This window comes from Desmodus rotundus, chromosome 9, assembly GCF_022682495.2.
Source record: "Desmodus rotundus isolate HL8 chromosome 9, HLdesRot8A.1, whole genome shotgun sequence".
In the NCBI taxonomy this organism is placed as follows: domain Eukaryota; kingdom Metazoa; phylum Chordata; class Mammalia; order Chiroptera; family Phyllostomidae; genus Desmodus; species Desmodus rotundus.
This window is the reverse complement of record NC_071395.1, coordinates 74532357-74556705: the sequence shown is the minus strand read 5'-3', so window position 1 is coordinate 74556705 and position 24349 is coordinate 74532357. Positions and strand designations below refer to the sequence as shown.

At 39.4% G+C, this 24349-nt stretch overlaps 1 protein-coding gene across 2 annotated transcripts in view; it reads right to left on the bottom strand.

Annotated features, from left to right (window-relative positions):
- Positions 1-24349, bottom strand: part of ANKFY1 (ankyrin repeat and FYVE domain containing 1) — an 88509-nt gene that overhangs the window by 45952 nt on the left and 18208 nt on the right. For both annotated transcript variants that reach the window (XM_024564770.4, XM_024564771.4), the window contains exons 2-3: positions 17593-17785; positions 11432-11550 (exon numbers count right to left, since the gene is read on the bottom strand). In XM_024564770.4, coding sequence (XP_024420538.2) covers positions 11432-11550; positions 17593-17785 — 312 coding nt within the window. The remainder of the gene's footprint in view (positions 1-11431; positions 11551-17592; positions 17786-24349) is intronic.

Genomic DNA, 24349 nt, shown 5'->3' with positions numbered 1-24349 from the left:
GAAGTTTCTGATTCATAAAATTAAAAATTCATGACAGATTGCATCTTTTATCAGTAAAAACACCCTCTTTAGTCAGCTTACGCATGCACCCTTAAATATAACTAACTTCTTAGAAATAAAAATAACCCCCAAACCATACTTCTAAATAATCCATGACAAAAAGAAATAAAAGGATAGAGGTTCTAGTTCTTACACTGTGGTAACAGAACTAGAACCACCATCCTATTTTAACTGTTCACAGCTAAAAACTCTAGACAGAGTACAGGAAAACACCTACTTGAGGATTCTAAAAAGTAAACAAAAGCAGCTCAATTGCACAGGCAGGCAAAACTTAAAGAAGCCATCGCAGTGGATGAGTTTCCAGATTTTTTTTTCTCTCTGTGGCTGTTACGATGGGGATACCTAAAACTCCATCTTCCTGGCAAGATGAAACAGAAGAGGAGCCAGAGAAGGAGGTCTCCTCATTCCATATGTGAACCTACAGAGGACTCTGGTGCACATCAGCTACCCATGCAGGAACAGTCCCGAACCCAGCTTTAAGAACTGCAGTGATATGTGAACTACTACCCATGGAAGGTGAAACAGAATTTGCAGTCTGAACCTAAAGAGAGCCAACAGTTTCCAGAGGGTTATCCAGGACCCAGAGTCGACATAACACAATCTCAATGTCCAGGATATAATCTAAAATCATTTAATATAAAAAAGATAATCAGAAAAACATGACCATTTCTCAAAGGAAAAGACAAGTGATACACTCTAACCCCAAGAGGACCTAGGTGTAGGACTCCTCAAAGACTTGAAAGTGTAACAGTGCTCCAGAAGGTGAAGAAAACACACTTGACATTAAGAGATAGAAATACATGGCATATAAACTAAAAAAAGTACAAATGGAAATTATAGAAATGAAAATTACAATATATGTTATAAAAACTCACACAATGGACTCAAAAACAGAATGAAACTGGCAGTGGAAAAAGTCTAAACTTGAGAATAGATAGATAGGAATTATCCCATCTAAAGAACAGACAGGAAAAAGATCGGGAGGAAAAAAAGAGCCGCAAGGAGATTTGTGGGACAGCAACAAAAGGTTTAGAGTATGTGTTCACTGGAGTCTCAGAAGCAGAAAAGAAAGAGATTGAGGAAGAAAAATATCTGAAGAAATTATGGTCAAGAACTTTCCAAATTTGGTAACAGACATGTGTTTTTAAATTCAAGATCTGGGACCTCCAAACAAGAACAAAATTGTATCTAGACGCATCATAATAAAACTGTTGCAAACTAAACATAAAGAGCAAGTCTAGCCTCACATCCACTAGATTCACCATTGTCCAAAAAAAACACCCCAAAACAAAAAAACACACCAGAAAATAGTAAGTGTTGGTGATGATGTGGAGAAACCGAACCCCTGTGCACTGCTGGTGGAAATGTAAAATGGTGCAGTCCCTACAAAAAACAGTATGGCAGTTCCTCAAAAAATTTAAAAGACAATAATTATATAATCCAACAATTCCACTTCTGGATATACACCCCCCAAAATTGAAAGCAGGGTCTTGAAAAGATATTTGCAAACCCATATTCATAGCAGCATTATTCACAATAGCCAAGATGTGGAAGCAACGCAAATGTCCATCAGTGGATGTACGGATAAACAAACTGTGCTATATACATGCAATCGAATGTTCTTCAGCCTTAAAAAGATGCTGACACACGCTACAATATGGATAAACCTTGAGGACATTATGTTAAGTAAAATGAGCCAGTCACCAGTATTAAAAAGATAAATACTATATGATTCCACTTGCATGAGGTAATTAAAGTCCTCAAGTCCATAGAAACAGAAAGTGGAATATTCACTGCCAAGGGCTAGGAATAGTTGCTGTTAAGTGGGTGTATAGCTTTAACCCTGTAAAAGGAAGAAGTTCTGGAGCTTGGTTGCACAACAATGTGAATACAGGTAACATTACTGAACTGAACATTTAAAAATATTTAAACTGGTTAAGTTCAGTGTCATATGTATTTTACCAATATTAAAATTTAAAAAAACTTTTGAAAGCAACTAGAGAAAAACGACTGTTATATACAGGTGAAAGATTCCAATGACTGCAGATTTCTTATCAGAAACTACAAAGGCCAGAACACAGAACATCTTTAAAGTGCTAAAAAAAAGAACTGTCAACTCAGGTTTACAGAGAAAATATCCTTTAGAAATGAAGGCAAAATACAGACAACCTCAGATGAAGGAAGACAGTTTGTCACTAGCAGATTTGGTCAACAGGAAATGCTAAAGGAAGTCCTTCAGGTGTGAGGGAAATGATACCAGAAGGAAATCTGGATCTTGAAGAACGAATGAAGAACAACCGAAATGGAAATATCTGAGTAAATATAAATGACTTATTATTCTCTTAGGCTTGCTAAAGTACGTATGACTGGTGAGAACAAAACTGGTAACATTGGTAGGATTTTCAATATACATACATGTAGTACATCTGACAACTATGACATAGCAGTCAGTGACAAAGCTGTTACAGGGACTTGTATGGTTGCAAACGTCTTGTGTTTTACATGATACAGTACAAACAGATGTGAGCCTATAAATACATTAGACATACAGAGAGCTGGTTCTTGACCAGGGCTGATTTTGCCTCCCAAGGGGCATCTGTCAATGTCTGGAAATATTTCTGGTTGTCAGAACCGGGGGAGTGCTATTGGCATCGAGTGCCAGGGATATTGCTAAATACCCCACAATGCACAGGACATCTCCCACAATGAAGAATTATCTAGCGCAAAATAGCAACAGTGCTGAGCTTGAGGAACTTTGCCCTAGATTACCCACTAAACAATAATGCAAAGAGGTACACAGTCAAAAAGTCAATAGATAAATCTAAATATTTAAATTCACCAAAAGAAGGCAATAAAATGAGAACATTAAAAAAAAAAGAGGACAAACAGAAAACAAATAAAATGGTAGCCTTAAAAAATAATCACATTATTAATGGTCTATAAAACTTGTTAATGGTCTATTAAAAAAAAAGACAAAAAAAGCAAGACCTCACTAAATGCTGGCTACTAGGAATGCACTTCAAATACAAAGTCATAGGTAAGCTGAAAGTACACAAACAGAAAAGATGCAAACAGTACACATAAGAAGGCCGCAGGGACTGTTTAATATCAGGTAAAAAAAGACTTTAAGACAAAGTATTACCAAATATAAAAATTATCATTTCAAAATGATAACAGTCATAATTCATCAGGAAGTTGTAATAATTATAAACGTGTATCTGCATAAGGACACAGACCCAAAATAAATGAAGCAAAAAAAACCCAACAGAATTAAAGGGAGAACTTGACAATCCTGAAATTATAGATGTTAACACCCACCTTTAAGAAACTGACAGAACTAGACATAAAAAGAAAATATACATGAGGTCTAAACGATATTATCTAACACCTTGATCTAAATGACATTTAAAGGACACTGCATGCACCCAGGCTGGTGTGGCTCAGTGGACTGAATGCCAGCCTGCAAACTGGAAGGTTGCTGGTTCAATTCCCAGGCAGGGCTCATGCCTGGGTTGCAGGCCAGGTCCCCAGTTGGGAGCATGCAAGAGGCAACAGATCAATGTTTCTCGATCTCTCCCTCGCTTCTCCTCTCTCTAAAAATAAATAAAATCGTTTAAAAAAGAACACTACATCCAATAACTTCAGAATATACTTTCAAGTGTACCTATATGTGTGCACCAAGGTAAATCACTGAGCCAGCATCAAAGTCACATAAAATGTGTTCTCTGACAATAACAGAATTAAATTAGAAACCAGTAACAGTAAAACATCTAGAAAAATCCCAAATATATGGAAATTAAGCAACATACTTCGAAATAATTCATGGGTCAAAGAAGAAACCCCAAGGAAAATTGAACTATATCCCGTGAACTAAATGACAATGAAAACACAACACATCAAAACCTGCAGGACGCAGCTAGAACAGCGCTTAGGGAAACCCTAGAAAAGACTAGCTTAGTTACCTAAGGTTTCACTTTAAGAAATCAGAAAAAAAAGTAAAATAACCCAAAGTAAGTAAAAGAAAATGCAGAAATCAATATTATAGAAAACAGAAAAGAGAATATTAACAAAGCCAAAGGTTGATTCCTTGAAAGATCAATAAAACTGACAAACTTCTAACGGGCCTGGTCAGGAAAGAGAGAGAGCATGAATCACCAATATTCCCTTTTTTATGGGAATAAAAAAGAAGTTGCTGCTACAGACATTAAAAGGATAATAAGAGAAAACTATAAACTTTATGCAGGCAAATTCAATAATTAGGTGAAACAGATACAAGAAAAAATTTTGAACATCTCTATACCTACTGAAGAAACTTATCATAAACCTTCTCCAAATGAAAACTCCAGACTCAGATGATTTCAGCAATTAATTCTATCAAACGTTCAAGAAGGAAAACAAATACACCAATCTTACAAAGCTTTTTCAGGAAACGGAGAATGAGGGATCACAGCTGAACTCATTGTATGAACCCTATATAACCCTAATAGCAAAATCTGACAAAGACATTACAAAAAAGAGTATTACACACCAGTATCCCTCATGATTACTGATGTGAAAATCTTTAACAAAGTATTAGCAAGTAGGATCCAACAACATACATAAAAAGGATAATATCATGACTACATAGGGTTTTTCCCAGGAGTACAAGTTTAATTTAATATTTAAAAAATTAATGTAATTCACTATATTAATAGCATAAAGGAAAAAACTAATACAATCATTTCAATAAACACAAAACAAAGTGTTTGATAAAATTCAAAACCAATTCATCTTTCAAAAAACTAGGAATACTCAAACTGATGAGCACATCTATTCCTAGAGCACATCTATGAAAAACCTACAACTAATATCTATATATAACAACTAAAGATCTCATTGTTTCCCTGAGACCAGGAGCAAGTCAAGAATGCTTGCTTTCAGACAAAAAACTTGTATCCAGGTGATATACAGAACTCAAAAATTCAAAATTAAGACAACAACCCAATTTTAAAACAGCAAAAGATGTGAACAGACACTTCACACATGAAGATACGCAAACAGTAACAGGTTTAACAATGTTCAACAGTACTTGTCATCAAAGGAATGTAAAGTAAAACCGCAACGCACTCCACATCCATCAGAGTGGCTAAAACAATGAACGAAAAACAAGCTGACCACGCCACGTGTCAGTGCAGATGTGGCGCCGCTGAACTCTTGTATGCACTGCTGATGGGAGTGTAAGGTGGTTCGTCCATTCTGGGAAAGTGCCGTGGTTTCTTAGCATTAAGTAGTCACTCCTAAATATTTACTCAGGAGAAATGAAAACGCACGCCTACGCAGAGACATGTGCAGAATCGAGCATAGTAATTTTATTTGTAATAGCCAAAAACTGGGAAAAACATAAATGTCCACCAACAGATAAATGAAAAAACAAACTGTGGTGGATTAATACATGGAATACTACTCAGTAATAATAAGGAACAAACAACTAAAACCACAACAAGATACTGGCATTTTGAATGAATCTCAAAATCTTTATGCTGAGTAAATGAAGCAGACAAAAGACACTATGTGCCCTAAAATCCCATTTTTATAAAAGTCTAGAAAGTGCAAATTAACCTACAATGAGTGAAAGCAAATCAGTGGTTACCTGTGGATACGGGTGGTAAAAGGGATGGATTAAAAAGAGCCACGAGGAAACTTTTAGGGAGATAAACTGTACACTTGTAACGTAGGCAATTTATTTCACTTCCTTTGTATCTCAGTAAAGTTGGGCATCAAAGGAACCACAAGTGCAGGCAGCAGAGCACTGTTAATGGCATGAATACTGCAGCCAAACAGACTGGGTTCACGGCCCAGCGGGGACACTTACTATCGTGACCTCGGGTGAGTTATTTAACACTGCTGTGCTTCCCAGTTTCCTCAGCTATAAAATGGGAATAACAACAGTCCTTACCTCAAAGGGCTGCTCTCAAGATCAATGAGTTAATGCACGTAGAGCACTCAGGACACGACCACCACATAATACATGCTATACAAAAACTTTGCCATTATTAAAAGACCATACTTTCGCTTTTCGACAGTTTGTGTTATGCCAGTTTGCTTTTAGAAAGCCCTTGTTTCCATGAACCGAAAAAAAAAGGCTAAAGGTGAAAACAGCATGGTCTGCAGCAAGCTGTTACAGAGGCAGTGCACACCCCCTGCAGCTTTTACTTTTTTTATTAGTGTTAATAGGTCTTATGTGTTAATTGGTATAATGTAGTAGGTTATTTTGTGGGTCTGGGAATGCTAAAAAAAATTTCCATACAAATTAACAGTAGTTGCTTCTTCACTTTATGCCATTTCAGCTAACTAAAGGTTTCATAGGAAATCTCTACTTTTGAATAGCGGGGTGAAAGCTGTATTTAAACCAACATTCAGACAAACTGAGCATAATCAGAGATTAGGGAGAAAAACACAAAAGCAACATTGGGACTGAGTAAGGGGATACAACCCCAGATGAAATAGATTTGTGAAGCCCTGAGACAGTCTCTGGAGGGGGATCAGCCACTAGCCACAGGCCACAAGGCCGTTTAGACTGTCCTTATGCACAGCTGCTAACTTTTCTTCGCAAAGCGAGGAATCCAAGACAGAGAAAGGAAGAAGTCACAATGCCTTCCATGAAAAACTCTCAGTATCCAACAGATGTCGACTACTGCTGTTTCTCTTAAAAACTGAAAATATCATGCAGATCCCCTGTGAGTTGGCGGTGGCACCTTAGTGTGCCTCAGCATGGAGCTGGGAACCTGGGCTATTGCCACTGCCCCATGTAACCTCCCAGGTGCTGCTTCAGCGCACAGCTTTCCTACCAGACGGGGACGGAGGGAAGGAGAATGCGTTCTGTTACCGGGCATGAACACAAGGACACATTCCTGGAAACTGAATGACTCACCATAAAATCTTATGCCAGGGAACCATAAGATCTTTGCTGGAGAAAGCATGCAAGAAACTCTAGCTTCAAAACAGCCATTCCAATGCATTGGAACCTCTCTTAGTGTTAGCTGCTATTGCTTAAGTGCTATAGAGAGGCTATAAACAAATCATTTTGCCTGAAGCAAGCTGTTTTACTTTATAAAGAAGTAAATATAGGGCTCTAATAGCCTTAACATTTGTTAGGCTGTGTTGAGCTGATAGCTATATTATCCTTTCTCTTCCCACATAAGCAATCAGTATCTTTACACACTTACATTTTCATACTTAAAATAATCAATAAGAAATAAATGTATGTTTTTCGTTACATTTTGAAAAAAATTTCAGACTTATAGAAAACTTGAAGAGTTCCCATATACCCTTTACCCATCTTCCCCTAGTATTAACATCTTATAACCATAGTCAAATTATCAAAATCAGGTTATTAGGACCCATATAATACTATTAACAAATTACAGACCTTCATAAATTTTGCCAGTTTTCCCAGTAATGTCCTTTTTTATGGTACAGAATCCAAGTGGAGATTCCACGTTGCATTTAGTTATCACGATTCCCTAGTGTCCTCCAATCTGTAACGGTTCCTAAACCTTATCTTTCATGACCTTAAAATTAAAGTATTTGAGTAACACTAGCCAGTTATTTAGAGGACTTTCCTCAATCTGAGTTTGTCTGATACTTTCTCTTAATCAGATTGCGGTTATGCATTTCTGGCAAGAATCTTACAGAATTATTTGTTCCTTTGTCAGTACATTGTATCAGGCATAAAACATTTTACAGTTTTGGGCAAGGCATGATTTAAGAAAATGTTCATATATCCAAGTATGTTTTAAACAATGCCCATTGTATCTTTATCAACATATGCTAAAATTCTTTAGTAATTAATAGAATTAAAATTGTGCTAGTTTTGAATTTTAAGGAGTATCAACGTTGAGCTTAGATAGTCCATCTCTCTAAGAATGTAAGTTCCATGCAATAGGAATGTGATTTTGTTTACTGCTCTATCCCTAGCATCTTGAAAAGTGCCTGCTACTCAACATCTGTGATATGAATGAAATAATTTTGAGAAACAAAACACTGATAAATTCATAAAATTATTAAATCAACCTCACTAGTGCAGAAAAAGTCCAACCATTTAAAACATAGCTTTTATAGTATTTATACACTTGTTTACAGGAACCTACTTCCAATCTCCCTCAAACTGCTGACCAGCCATGCAGTTTGTGCTTCCAGGTGTCACAGAACACACAGGCTCCCGGCAGTTTCACCCGCTGCAACCCCAGATTTATGCAGCCACACCTGCACCCACCCAGGCAATTCGGCAGGGCTGCGGGGCAAAACACAATTAAATATGAACAGGGTCACACATGCCACCACCTCCTTGGAACCCTCCCGCAGATAAGCTTCAAAGATAAATTGTATAAGGAAAAGTCAAGATGCCATAGCTCTACTATTAGCTATCTTAGTAGGTGCCTGATCTACCAAAGCCACAAAGAACTTTCCTCTGCAGAGAATCGCTCCTGAAAGCAAACCTTACAGCAGGGGTCAAACCATGCCTATTATTTACAGCAGCGGAAGAGCTCAGGCACACTGCAAGTCTTCAACATTCTGCTGTCCTAAACTCTAGAAAATCTGATTCACAGTAACGCAACCTTCTGGTCAGATAGTCCCTGCGCTGAAGTTGCTCTTAAATGTTATGCTGTACTAAAAAGTAAAATTGACAATTTTAATTTAATGTTTAAGTTAGACCTTTTTATGTCCGTGTATTTGTGTGTGTGTGTTCTTATGCAATTTTATCTGTTCTGGGGAGCAGCCAGTATTTCAATTTTCCCACTCTCATTCACTCTGGTCACACTCGTACTTCACAATTACACGTGATACCATGCTGTCTGAATTTCCTTTTCACAGAATCCCTCCGACCGACGTTAAATGATGAGGTTAAAAAAATAAGATTATTTTACACCCTAACCGCTTTCTAAAACTCTCATACCCACTTATAATGGGACTGGCAATGTGTAAGAGTACCAGTTGCATAAGCCCCTCAACTACTTGGGTCATCAATTTCTGATCCTGTAGCTATCGAAAGATGCTAACTTATTCTAAACTTTTCCCTAACAAAGCTGGATATTTTCTTATTTATCTCTTCTAATCTTTGCAAACTATCTGTTCATGTAATCAAGATCCTATCATGCATTTTGTGAAGAACACCTTATGACCTGGTGGGTTTTAACGGTATCCATAGTTGTAGCAGGGAGTCAAAGACATATGGCTTCAAAAGACTTTTAAAATTGAAAAGCTCTGCTCAGATATTTCAATCATGCTGACTGGTGCCACTTCAGTAAACACTGCTCACCAGGTGCACGTTTCAGTTATAGACACGAATGCACATGCATGTGTGCATGCATGTATGTGTATTTGTATGTTTACAACTCTGACTTAGGGACTTCAGGTTAAACCCTAGAAATGACCATACAGTGAGTTCACTCATCACAGAGAAGTATTACGCATCTGCTTCCCTAAATCCTTGAGATAAGTGCCTACTTAACCTCTGCAACACTGCTCAGGTGTTAAGTGACCTCTGACACCTTCCTAAACAGCCCAAATTTGTGTCTTCTCTACATTAGATATAAAGCACTTATATTATCATATACATAGTCCTGGCTTGAAATGATTTGGAAGGGAGAAAGAGGAGAGAAACATCAATGAGTGGTTGCCTTTCACATGCCCCCTACTGGGGACCTGGCCTGCAACCCAGCCAATGTGCCCTCACTAGGAATCGAACCAGTGACCCTTTGGTTTGCAGGCCAGTGCTCAATCCACTGAGTCACACCAGTGAGGGCTGAAATGATTTACCATTATTAGCCCATTTCCTCTAACAGAATATGAGCTCCATTTGCAAGGACTATGTCATAATTGTCTCAGTGTTCATAGTATTGCACATGGAAAACAGGACCTTCTGAATTGTGAACTGATACAGAATCCACAGAGCCAATTATTTCTGCAAGTAACTCACGATTTAATGCCTAGGTATTCTCCTTACCATATGTTGTAATTCTCATGACTATTAATAGCAGAATATAACTCAAAATTTGCTTTTTAAATTTTTATTTTATTTAATCCTCACCTGGGGACATGTTTATTGATTTTAGAGAGAGAGGAAGGGAGAGAGAGAGAGAAAAAGACTGATGTGAGAGAAACATTGATTAGTTGCCTTCTCATACATGCCCCAACTAGGAAATGAACCCACAACCCTGGTATGTGCCCTGACTGGGAATTGAACCTGAGGCCTTTTGATGTACATACAGGACAATACGCCAACCAACTCAGCTAACCAGCTAGGGTTAAAATTTGCTTTTTAAAAAAAAACCAGCAAGCCCTGGCTGGTGTGGCTCAGTGGACTGAGCGCGGGCTGCGAACCAAAGGGTCGCTAGTTTGATTCCCAGTCAGTGCACATGCCTGGGTTGTGGGCCAGGTCCCCAGAGGGGGCCACATGAGAGGCAACCACACATTGATGTTTCCCTCTCTAGCACCCTCCCTTCCCCTCTCTCTAAAAATAAATAAATAAAATCTTTAAAAAATAATTAAAAAACAACAGATAAGTACTATCTAAAAATGCATTTTTAAAGTCAGCTTTTGAAAATGGTATTTTTAAGTCTACTTACCACCATACTTACCCAAATTCTACACAACATAATGTGGAATAAAACAATTAAATGATAACTTTAAACAACTCAGTGCACCTATTCAAATGCTGAAGAATGAAGCACATCCTTTGATTTTAAATAAAGAATATTGTTATTTTTTGGAGTAACTATTACTTCCGAATTCAGTTTTTATAGACCAGAAAAAGTACTCTGGCAGCTATGATTACATTTTAAGCAACTGAACATCAGGACTTTTTTTTGAAATGACAGTCTTTTTTCTACACATGCTTCCATATTTATAGCATACTATTATATAAAAAGTTTCTGGACGGACTTAAATTTTATAGTTATAAAAATACTGTAGCACTGCCTGGGTGGCTCAGACGATTGGAGCAATGTCCCATGACCAAAGGGTTGTGGGTTCAATCCCCAATCGGGGCATGTACAGGAGGCAACCGATCAATGTTTCTCTCTCTCCCCCCCCACCTCTCTTTCTCTCTCCTCCCCCTCCCCGGCCCTCTCTCCCTCCCAAATCAATAAACATATCCTCAGGTGGGGATTAAAAGAAAAACTACTATAGATATTCAAATATTTACTACTTATTAGCCAGGTAGTAAACCTAATGATTCACTAATTATTTACTAGTTCATGGCCACCAATGATTGATAAGAAAAACATTCTAGTTTCATTAAACCACAAATACTTCAAAATGACACACCTTAACCTTCTGCCAAGACTTCCTGTGCTGGCAGGTTTGAGTCCCCAACTGGTCAGAGGCTCACCTGACAGGTCCAGCTCCTTGGTAGAAGACAAATTAGCCAGACTCCAGCTGTCACTGCGGGCCGCCAGGACAAACTTGTGAGCATTGATGTGCCTATCTCCAACCTTTATCTTCAGATCACTGATAAACACATACACAAATGTAAGAAGAAAAATGTCATCATAACTAGGTATAGCTACAGTTCACAGCTGATAAATATAAGTATCTATTGATCAACATGCATCTGCAAAAGAAAAAAAAATCACAGCAAATTTACTTTTCTATGCTAGCACCGTTAAATAAGATGATTCATATTCATATAAAAAGTAGAAAAGGTTTTACGTAGAATAAGTCAAACTACATCGTCAGGGGAGAAAGACAGAAAGCACAGCTGTGAGACTACAATACTGCTATGCTCCACGCCTCATTAACGCTCAGGCAGGGAAAACAGAAGACATATGAACAAATTAGCTTTGATAAAGCAGTCAAGTATATGAAACCCAATATCTAGACTCCTGTTCTCCAAGCAACATTCAGACCTATTAGTGGCCATCTTTTACTCAACCATTAATAAAGACAATTGAGGTGAGGGAAATCTTTTTCTCAAACGTGTTTCTATATTTATGATATACCATCATATGAAAAGAGCTTTCCAAATAGTTACTTATGTTTATGCTCTGAAGTGTCAAATGTTCAGGGAGAAGAGCATCTAGGCAGTGAACAAAAACCTAAGAATGACCTACTGAGCTGACACAGTGTGTGCCACATGGCTAGGCTGGCAGCACTCCAATGTCATTAATTATCATCGTCCTACTTATATTTAGGTCTTCTAACATTTTTCAAACCCCCCTTTAAAATAACTGCTAAGTTAGAAAGCCTTTAGAAACTAAGTACACAAAAACTGTCACATAAAAAAAAGAAGAAAACGATTATATGATTTAACTCATCCACTTAAAAAACCCAACCAGAATACTGTTTCTATGTAATGCTTGAGGCAGACACATTTTACCCCACAAAAGCACTGTCTAGAATATACTTTGTTATTATGTAAGCATATCAACAATTCTAGCCCTGGCTGGTGTAGCTCAGTGGATTGAGCACAGGCTGCAAACCAAAGGGTTGCAGGTTCAATTCCCAGTCAGGGCACAGGCCTGGGTTGTGGGCCAGGTCCCCAGTGGGGGCCACGTGAGAGGCAACCACACATTGATGTTTCTCTCCCTCTCTTTCTCCCTCCCATCCCCTCTGTCTAAAAATAAAATAAAAATAAAATCTTAAAAAAAAAAAAAACTCTTAAAAAAATTCTAGTTCTATTAAAGACCAAGCCACAACCAATTGTTAGATCAGAAAAGTAACAGAATACTTATTATTTGAAATAATTACAAACTAACACTGTAGAGCATTATTAATTAATATAAATGAAATGGACTTAATATTCTACTTCAAACAGAACATAAAATTCTGTCTCAAATATCCTATGGTAAAGTTTTTAAAATTTAATGAAAACAGAAAGCTATTTACAATGTACAATTTTTATATTCTAAATTTATTTATCAGGTATTGAATTCTGGTAATTTAAATGTATATTCCCTGTTTACTATTTTAGCCCCAAGTCTTTACCACAAATGGCCTTTAGCCACAAATTATAAAAACAAATGTTTCTATAAAATTCCTACTACTACTCATGAATGTTAGATCAAAATATTTTCACTTTCGTAGACTAACATACCAAAGGGAAATAAAGGTAAGTATTTCACTAACAATTTTGAATAATAATTTTTTAAATATTCAAAAATGGAAAACTGAACAAGTCCATGAAGACTCTATGTAGAAATAATTGAGAGGCTGGTAATTATTTTCATTTCATTCTAAGCAGTTAAAGAGCACTTTGTTTTAAAATATGGACGGCAGGATGTTGTCATGAGAATAAATAAGGAGATTCTTGATCAAACATTTTAATGGGAAAAATTATAAGCTTAGTTGTTAAAATTATCAATGTTGTAAATAACTACATAAACCATCATTTTTAGCTATCTTATGGGACAAAAGCCTTCTCCTGAACTTAATTAAAAACAAATTTACACATTTCTACACTAAAAAATTTTAACACTGATGCACATAAAAATACTATTCAAATTCTTCAGTAAAATGCATGTTTATGGGAAGAAGCATTTTTTTCTATACTGGTAAAGAGACCTGCTTCAGAAACTTATTTTCCAATTTCAGTTACTTCATCTCAGTCTTCTGTGAAGGCTCTGTTCCCCACCTCATATTCAACTGTGGATAGGTATTCAACCTCCTTTAGATGAAGGACAGGTGGAGAGAGACCCCCTGGAACCATGAAATCACACCATAGCTGACTAGGTAAAAGGCAGCCAGGAGGGGAAACTGCCCAGTCTCATACCCACTGAATCCTAGAAAGACTACAGTATAATGAATGCAATTGACTGATAAGTAGTTGAAAAAGGAATGGAAATCCTAATGGTGAAGACCTTGGAGAGTAGGAAAAACATGCTTGTAACAAAAAAAGGTCAGGATTCCCTGCCTGGCTGAACAGAAATAAAGTTTTTACTTGTCCATGGGAAGAAAAGAGAAAAATAAAAAAAAGCCAATGAGCTATATTTTACAAGTGGCTATACCACCCATTCAATTTAAAGGGCTGACCTTTATTCAGTGCATAGTATTTCCTATTTTTTTTGGTATTAAATTTTGGTATTACATTTTTTCTTTCTTTTAGAAATGATTAAGCTACTCCATTTCCTATACTATTCTCAACATCCCCATCTATTCTGTACCTACCAATTTGTAGTTCTTATCCCTGTACCTTTTCCCTCATTCTCCCTGTTCCCCCTCCCAACTGATAACCCTCCAAGTGATCTCCTTATGATTCTATTTCTGTTCTGCTTGTTTGCTTAGTTTGTTTTTTAGATTCAATTGTTGGTAGTTGTGAATTTGTTGCCATTTTAATGCTCATAGTTTTGATCTTCTTCTCTTTATTAAATACGTCCCTTTAACATTTCATATAATAATGGCTTAGCAATGATGACCTCCTTTAGCTTTACTTTGTCTGGGAAGCACTTTATCTGCCTTTTGATTCTAAATGATACTTTGCTGGATAAAGTGGTCTTGGCTGTAGGTCCCTGCCTTTCATGACTTTCCCTGCCAATCCCTTCTAGCCTGAAAAGTTTCTTTTAAGAAATCAGCTGACAGTCTTATGGGAACTCCTTCATAGGTAATTGTCTGCTTTTCTCTTGCTGCTCTTAAGATTCTCTTTTTATCTTTAATCTTTGGCATTTTCATTATGTGTCTTGGAGTGGGCCTCTTTGCATCCATCTTGTTTGGGACTCTGTGCTTCCTGGACTTGTATGTCCATTGCCTCCACCAAATTATAGAAGTTTTCTTTCACTATTTTTTCAAACAGATTTCAAATTTCTTGCTCTTTCTCTTCTCCTTCCAGCACTCCTATGATTCAAATGTTGGTATGTTTGAAGTTGACCCAGAGGCTCCTTAGCCTACCCTTGTTTTTTTGGATTCTTTTTTCTTCTTGCTGTTCTGATTAAATATTTTTTTTCTTCCTTATATTCCAGAATCACTGATTTGATTCTCAGCTTCATCCACTTCACTGTTGGCTCCTTATGAATTTTTCTTTATTTCACTTTGTGTAATCTTCATTTCTGCTTGAGCCTTTTGTATGTTGTTGAAGTACCCAATGAGTTCCTTGAGCATCCTAATAACCAGTGTTTGAACTCAGCATCTGATAGATTGCTTACCTCCATTTCATTTAGTTCTTATTCTGGAGTTTTGTTCTGTTCTTTCATTTAGGCCGTAGTTCTTTGTCTCCTCATTTTGGTAGCCTCCCTGTGTTTGTTTCTATGTATTAGGTAGAGCTGCTTTGATTCCCTATCTTAGTAGTGTGGCCTAGTGTAGAAAAGCACATCAGGCCCTGGCTGGTGTGGCTCAGTGGATTGAGCGCTGGCCTGCAAACCAAAAGGTCGCTGGTTCAATTCCAGTCAGGGCACATGCCTGGGTTGTGGGACCAGTTGGGGGAGTGAGAGAGGCAACCAATCTATATATCCCTCACATATCTCAATGTTTCCCTCCCTGTCTCCCTTCCTTCCCCTCTCTAAAAACTAAATCTTTGAAAAGCACATCGGTAAGTTGGTTGGGGTGGAGTTTTAGGTAATTGCCAGGGCAGGGCAAGCAGTGTGAACCAGGTTGACAAAGTTCTGATATGGTGTCACTGCTTGTGGCGCTGTGTGGGGAGAGGGCTCAGAAAGGGGACAATGCTGTTGCCCGGCCTCTGAAGTGTCTGGGAGAAAGCTATCCCCCAGCACTCACCCTAACGCCAGACACTTCAATTTGTCCCTGTACACCACTGGTACCCTTCCAGCTGCTGCCCCAGGGCTAGACCCCAGAGGGAGTGAGGCTGTATAAGTCCTAAGTCTATTGTGAGCCCTTTAAGAGGAGATTCCTGAGAATCCCAGTTTCTTCCGCTGCCCCAACACCTACTGGTTCTTACAGCAGAAGTTATGGGGACTTGTCTTCCTGGCACTGGAATCTTGAGCTGTGACCCCTCGCTCCTGAGGTATCCCTCCCAATATTTTTTTCTTTTTTTAAAAAAGATTTTATTTATTTACTTATTTTTAGAGAGAGGGGAAGGGAGAGAGAAAGAGATGGACAGAACCATCAATGTGTGGTTGCCTCTCACACACCCCCTAATGGGAACCTGGCCTGCAACACAGGTTTGTGCCCTGACTGGGAATCGAACTGGCAATCCTTTGGTTTGCAGGCCGGTACTCAATCTACTAAACCACACAAGCCAGGGTCCCTCTCAACTTTTATCCACCACACATGGGTGTGAGACTGCCCATTCTGCATCTTCCCGTCTCTGCCCCTCCTACCCATCTGGATGAATGTGACTTCTTTTAATCCCCTGGTTGTGGGACTTCCATAGTGCTCAATTTTCTGATGATTCTGGGTGATAATTGTTTTGTAGTTTAGTTGTAATTTTTGCTTTGGCTGTGTGAGAAGGTGAGCCATAGTTATCTATGCCCCCATCTTGACCGGAAGTTGATTTTGATCTATTTTAAACATCATAATTTATTTTGAAATTTTACCAAGCCTTATCTAGTCCAATCATCCATTTTGCTAGTAGCCAAATCCTTTCTTCTCTGCATATTCACATCCATGTTTCTTCTCCACACCACTGTCATCACTCCAACTCAGTCCTTAATCATTTCTGGTCTGAACTACTTACAACATCACAGCTGCTCTCCAGCTCTCTTCTCTTTAGAATTTCATCTATATAATGGTACAGGTTAATCTTCCTAGAACACTTTGATCGTGACAGTCCTACAACTCAAAAATATTGTTTCAACACTTTCTAGAGGATCAAGTCCAAACTTCTCATCTTGGCATCCCAACACAATCCACCCTACCTTTCCCCCTCTCCCAGTGTTTCCCTACATGGACACGTACGCTGAAAAGGCCCCTTCACTATATTCTAAATTCTCTGCATATTCCCATGGTTGAGCCTATTCTTAGCCACTCCCTCTACTAGTAATATCACTGTCTTTTCTATTAAATCCTACCTAGGCCTTAATATTTACCTCAAAATCCACTTAATTACAGCACCTAACAACTGAGTACTTACTACGTGCCAGACACTGTCAAAGTGCTTAAAACATGTACTTATTAATCCTCACAACAACCCTAAAGTAGGGAGTAGTATTATATCCCCGTATGCAGATTAGGAACTAACTCCTGGAGGCATATAACTCCAGGTCACATAGAAAGTAAATGAGCAGCAGAGCTTCTAGCATAGGCTGGGTGGCCCCAGAGTCCACTTTCAACCATCATGCTATACCGCCCACTAGTTCCCAGACTCCTCCTTTGACCACCCCAGGAGAAAGTGACTTCTCTCTGAATCCCTGGACATGTAAGCCAATCCCTGTTTGCATCAGGCATGCTATCACCACGACTCCCTGGCTCTGTGCCCAAGATAAGCAGGAAACAGACTAAATCTTGACTCAAGGAACTTACGTTTTAGAAACTGAAGGTTTGCTAAGATCCCCACTAGAGAGAAAAAAACTTGGGAAGAAAGTCAAGAAGAGAGAAGTTGCAGTGTGGCCTGGGAATAAAGAGAAAGGGCTGGCTTCCCCAAACTGGCCGTGTCCAGGAGCTCACCTATACTGCTCCTGCTCATAGAGGTCGGCCACGATCATTAGCAGGCGGCTGATGAAGGACTCATTGCTGTTATCCTTGTTTGCTTGCGCAGCCAAAAGAGTACATCTCTTCTCTGTCTCTACCAATTTCTTCTGCAGCTTGACATATTCTTGTCGGAGAAGCATCAAGTGCTTCTCCAACTTGGCCACCTCCTCTGCAAGGGAAACAAAGAGTCAAGTTTACCATAGGAGGTATAAAGCAGAAACATTCACTAATCTCTCACTCAGACAGGATGGCTACCAAGACGACTAGTCACATGTTTCTACTACTTCTGATACTCTTACAGGACCAAACATGGTTCTGTCTCAGTGTGGGTCACAGGGCCGAAAAGACCATCATGGTCGAGGTTTCTCGGTTTCCTTTGAAGATCAAAATTCAAAATGACAATGAACAGACACATTTCCCCTGTAAATCCTTTACCATGAAGCTAGGAGTCTCAAGGAAAGATTATCAAAATTGCCTGGGAGGCTTTTTCTTTTTATCCTTACTGGAGGACATGCTCATTGATTTTAGAGAGAGGGGAAGAGAGGGAGAGAGGGAGAGAAACATCGATTGGTTGCCTTTCATAAGCACCCCAACCCCAAGAGGGGACCGAACCCGCAACCTGGGCATGTACCCTGACCGGGAATCGAACCCACCACCTTTCAGTTTATGGGATGAGTCTCCAACCCACTGAGCCACCCTGGCCAGGGTGCCTAGGAGACTTTTCCAAACCACTAGTAGAAGTAACTAACTTTCACATGTCACACAATGTTCTAAAAGCTTTCTAGGAATTCTCTCATAAGCTTCGTGACAACCACATGAGGTAGGTCCTATTACTAGCCACATTTTACAGACGAGGACACTGAGGTTAAGTATTTGCATAAGGTCACAAAGCTGGTGAGAGGTGGGGCTGGGAGTAGCCCAGGTATTCTCACTCTGGGGCCTGTGACTTTCACCCACTACCCCACACCATCCAACTCCTGCCCTCCTTTGGGAGAGGATCAGGGCAGTCAACAATGGTCCAGATGGAAGCAAGTCATATTCCACAGGTGAGCTAGGGCAGACTAAAAAAGTTGAGAACCACTACCTTTGATTCATTCAATTCAACACACATCTACCAAGTGCCTACTAGGCATGTGCCAGACACTGCACAATGGTAAGCACAATCAGACATATCTTTCCTGAAAGCTTTTAGCTACTGGGGAAAGTAAACTTTTATATAATAAAAATTATAACCATCAAATGTAAAACTACAATTCCAGTGAGTACTAGAAGGAAAGGACAAAACCGTTAAGAACCTGTAAGAAAGAGATTTAACTTAGGACATCAGGGAAGGCTTCCCCTAAGGAAGTAACAGTCAAGAAACTTCTCCTTTACCTCAGCTCTAGGGTCTTGGTGGGGAATCACGCGACCATGCAAGTTAGTACTTTCATAAATCAGGGTCTAACTATGGAACCACAGTATTGCTATGGCTGTTCCCTGGGCCTCAACTAAGTCCCCTCACCCCTCTACTTCCCACCACAGGTATTCCAAACCTTAATACCATCCTGAAGCCCATCTCCCACCCAGTCTGCCTCATTCTGAGCCAATGCCTTGAAAAACTGAGCTTCTGCCAACAACTTGCACTGTACCAGCAACTACTCCCACCTACTCCATCCTTTCTCAGAGAAAGTATCTCCAAGTTTAATCCCTCCACCGTGCTCCAAACCCATCACTCTCCTCTGGTCCTCTGCTTTATCATCAACCATACCTTCTCCAGCAACTTCAATCTCTTTCAACTTGTCCTTCTCATCAGCACACGAACTTGTTCAAGTCCAAACAAAACACACCATAAACAAACACTCCTTCCACACCATAGCTGACAATGTCTGCCTTCCTTCTCTAGACACCACACACCCTTTCCTCACCCACTGTTCCCCTGTCATGCCTCCTTCTGTTCCCACCACTCCCTAAAAACTTCTCTCACCAGTGATGTTCTAACTGCCAAGCCCAAGAGAGACACTTGCCAGTGGTTCTCCTCCTGGGCCTCTACAACACAGTGTGACACTCTTGTCCATCCTCTTCTCCTGTTCTTTCAGCAACTGCACGCCACACCTTCTTTCCCATTCTGCTTGTCTCTGTCCCGTGCTTCCCTACATCCCTCCCAACCCTCAACCACTGACATTCCCCAGGGTTCTATCCTTGGCCCTCTTCTCAAATGTATGTTCTCTCAAGGCAGTTTCCCCCAGGTCTTAGGGCTGTGGTTTAGACCACAATCTAGGGGCCAGTGATGCATAGATCCACCTCTAGTTCAGAGCTCTTGTCTTAGATTCATCTATCCATCTACCCAGCTGACATTTCTCCCTCGCGGCCCAAATTCACTATGCCCAAACAAAACTTCAAGCAAATTTGCTCTCCCCTTGTATGGTCCCTATGTATACTAAGAAATGACCACCATTTAGCCTAATTACCTGAATGTGAAATATGGGAATAATCTTAGATGTCCCCCACTAACTCACACGGCCCCATCCCTCCCCAGCTCAAAAACTGACTTTCCCACTTAAACATCTCTGGGAATCCTTCCTGTCTTCTCTATCCCCACCTCTACTATGACTTTAATTCAGACCTTCACTCCTATCTGTTCTCGATGTGAAAGGACTTACACCTGCATCTCAGAGTCTATCACAGGGCCTGACACAGAGGCTCACCAAGTGTTTGGTCACTTCAGTTAAACAGGTAAAATCCAGTTTTATAAAAATATGATTCCTTTCCTCTCTTAAACTGCATCCCTCCCCCACCTGTTGCCCAGTAACTAATTCTTTATAAACATGGAAACAATCAAAAACTGGTTCAAAAACATAGGAATGGTTAAATAAACTAAGTGCTACACGAGTTTGAAGTTATTATGCAATTATTAATGTTTTCAAAGAAATATGTACTACTAAATATGCATATTCAGAAAATATTAACAGAAAAAAGCAGGCTGTGAAACTATATTTTATAATCCAATTTTATAATAAACATTCACATATTTATAATAAAGTGCAGCCATTGTTAATGTAACGAGAATGGTTTGTGTGACATCAATGTAACCTGGCAGCCAAGGCAAGTGGACTGGAATGCACATGTGTGAACCACCACCTCACTCTACTAGTCAGTGGGGGCAGTAGACGCCATTGAGTGAATATGTGTACAGTGTGGCTGCTGCATTCAAAATGACCAAGTGAGCAGAGCAACGAATCTGCATCATATTTTCTGTTAAGCTTGAACATTCCTCTGCCAAAACTACTCAGATGATTCAGAAGGCCGCAGCTATGAACAACTGGTGACTGGCAGCTTCATCATGACAACACACCTGCTCGTGCATCCTGTCTCATGCACAGTTTTTTGGTGAAACATCAAATCACCCAGGTGATTCAGTCCCCTGTAGCCCAGATTTAGTGCCCTGTGACTTCTGGCTTTTCCCAAAACTAAAATCACCTTTGACAGAAAAGAGATTTCAGACCATCTATGAGATTCAGGAAAATACTATGGGGAAGCTGATGGCGACTGGGAGAACTGTACCTATTTTGAAGGGGACTGAGGTGTCACTGTCCTATGTACAATGTTTCTTGTATCTTCTTCAATAAATGTCTATTTTTCATAGTATATGGCTGGATACTTTCTGGACAGACCTCATATATGAGGAAAACAGGTAAGTTCAATAAATACCCCCAAATATCAGCAGGTCTCTGTGCGAGGGAATAATGGGATATTTTTCTTCTTTGCACAATATTATCTATAAGGAACGCCAAAGAGAAGGGGCAAAAATAAAATTCACAGTCACAAAAATCTGGAGAATTATGTTGGGGAATTATGAGAACATTTGCCTTCAAGAATAGAAAGCTGCTGGCTGCTTTATCTCATCCTTAAAATGAGATCGTAAAAGTTCTGTTTCGATCATCTTCTCAGGCAGTCCCTGTAAATTTATTTGAATATCAGTTATACACATATAATTCCGAAATCTATGGCAATAGCCCTAAGTCTTGTACCAGAATTCCTGACATAAATTTCCAGTTGTAGCCTGGGACATTCACAAAAGACATAAACTACCAAGATTATGATCAGAGATGAGGTGAGATAAAAGAAGGGCTTTAGGATAACTTGGGGCTCTTATTCGTGAAATCAGAGGTACCCTCCAGCCAGCCTCTTTTGTAGGGGGAAACACATCACAGGTGCATATGTCAGTGGTATTGTGATTGCCACAACAGTTCACAGTATAACAAAAATGTTCCCATGGCTGAGACGTTACCCTGTGGGGAACATTGTCTCCTTGCATACAGTAATCAATGTGCTCTGTAAGTGTTACTGCGCTGTAGAGTTCTTACAGGAAAGAGTAAAAGTACCATTCTGAGCAATAATGAAAAAAGCTACGGCACAGTGCAGTAGTGAAGGGTGCAGGCTCTGGAGCTAGGCTGATTAGGGTCGGTGGCCCCACCACTTTCTGGTCGTTAACACCACGGTAGGCAGGTGGGCCGTAACCATTCAATGTGCTAATACATACAGTGACCTTAGAAGGGGATCTGCCCGCCATTATGCGGCCAATAAATATGAGTGGGTATCATTCTGAGAAAGGCAACACAACATAGTCTTTAGGAGCGCATACCCTGGAGTCTCACTTGACTGCACTGGAATCCTAGGTTGTCCATTTACTAGCTACTGTCCATTATTGTCCATTTACTGTGACCTTGGGCAAACTACTTACTCCTCTCTGGGCTTCGGTATTTTCATGTGGAAAATGGGAATAATAGCATCTCAGAGTGGTTGTCAAGGAGAAAAATTGAGTTAAAGTAAGTTAAATTGCTTAGAACAGTGTCTGGTTTAAAGATTTACTACTACTACTAATTTACAAAGTGGCTAGTTTTCAGCTGTGGTTTCTTCTTTCTCTCCCTCCAACTTTGCTTTTGAAAAATAAGCCTAAAAATTTAAATAATAGACAAAACCTTTCACTTCTCCAAAAGAGCTAAGTATCAGTGAAGAATGTCAGCAGCTTGTATTGTAATTGCCATGTTTCTTTCCTAAATAATATCCATCTGCCCTTAACCAATGCAGTCTGCGGTCACTTTGATACGCTGACAGTTCATCAGTCCTGACTGAACCAAAGCTGCTCGAGGGGGAGAAAAATGCCTGCATTCACTATGAAGAGTCTAAAACAAAGAGACCAGGATCAACTGCAAAAATCATCATCATCATCATCATCATCAAGTCATAGGAGAGTCAGAAAAGAAACCCAGAATGATCCCTCTAGGTCAGGAGTTGGCAAACTTTTTCTGTGAAGGGCCAGACAGTAAATATATTAGGCCTCCGTCTCTATAACAACTATTTTACCCTGCCACTCACTGTAATGCAAAAATGTAAATGAATTAGCATGACTGTTCACCCAACACAAATTTTATTTATAAACACAGAAAACTGAATTTCACACAATCTTCACGTGCCATAATATAGCTATCTTTTGATTTTTGATCAATCTTGTTTAAAAAAAAAAGTGTACATATATACTTTTTATAGTGTACATATATATATGGCCCTGACCAGTGTGGCTCAGTAGGACAGACCCTGCAAAACAAAAAGTCGCCAGTTGATTCCTGGTCAGGGCACATGCCTGGGTTGCCAAGTTTGTCAAGTCCCCAGTCAGGACTTGTAGGAGAAGCAACCAACCATGTTCCTCTCTCACATCAGTGTTTCTCTCCCTTTCTTTCCCCTCCTTTCCCCTCTAAAGAAAATAAATAAATAAAATCTTAAAAATAAATTAAACACACCCCCCACACACACACAAACAATTCTTAGCTCAAGAGCTGTAGAAAAACAAGTCTCAGGTCAGATTTAGCCAACAGGCCATAGTTTACCATATGTGATTTTTTAAGAATTAGTATACCAAAATGAAGATAAGAGCCAAATGGAAAGAGAAGAAAGTAGTTAATCTGTCCCAAATGCCTAGAATTCTGTATTCTCTTATTCCCCCTTACCAAACCCTGCGCCACTAAAGAGGGCGCTTGCGTCTTCAAGGCACCCTCCTCTCCAGGCTCACTCCTGTCCTCACCCTCATAATCGTGCTCACAGCAGGCTGTCCGAAATAAACTTCTCCACACGTTACCACTCTTGACTGTCTTGCCTATCATGCTCTTTTCCTTCTCCACCAGTTTCTGAGACAAGTCCTTTATACCCACTGCTTCCTTCCTTATCTCCTTGATCTTTTGAAACTTGGCTTCTACCCATACCACTCTACTAAAAGGGTCTCTGCCACAATGATAAAATCACCCACTGCAATCACCTTTCCTAACCTTTCAAGGTCTTCAACTGCTCTGCAGTGTCCAAATCTTAATCAGCTCATTCTTAAAATTATTTCTATTTTCGCTCCCTAACTCTGTACTCTGTTTCTCCTACCTTTCTTTACAGAACTTTGTTACAGTCTACTCCGCCCACTCTCTAAAAGGAGTCCTGCAAGGTTCAGGCCTAGAACTGAACTTTTCCTAAACTTCCTTTCTTGGAGGTCTCACCCATACTTTACCTCTACGCAGATGACTCCAAATCTCTCTCAACAGCATAACCTACTGGTACTACAAACTCAGTAAGTCCAAAATCAAACACCTCTTCCTGTTTCCATGTTAATTGTTATCCAAATTTGAAAGCTCTGGGTTATCTATATATAGGCTGTGATAATCCATTTACAATAATATAGCAAATGTATAAAAATACTTAGGGATAAATTTAACAA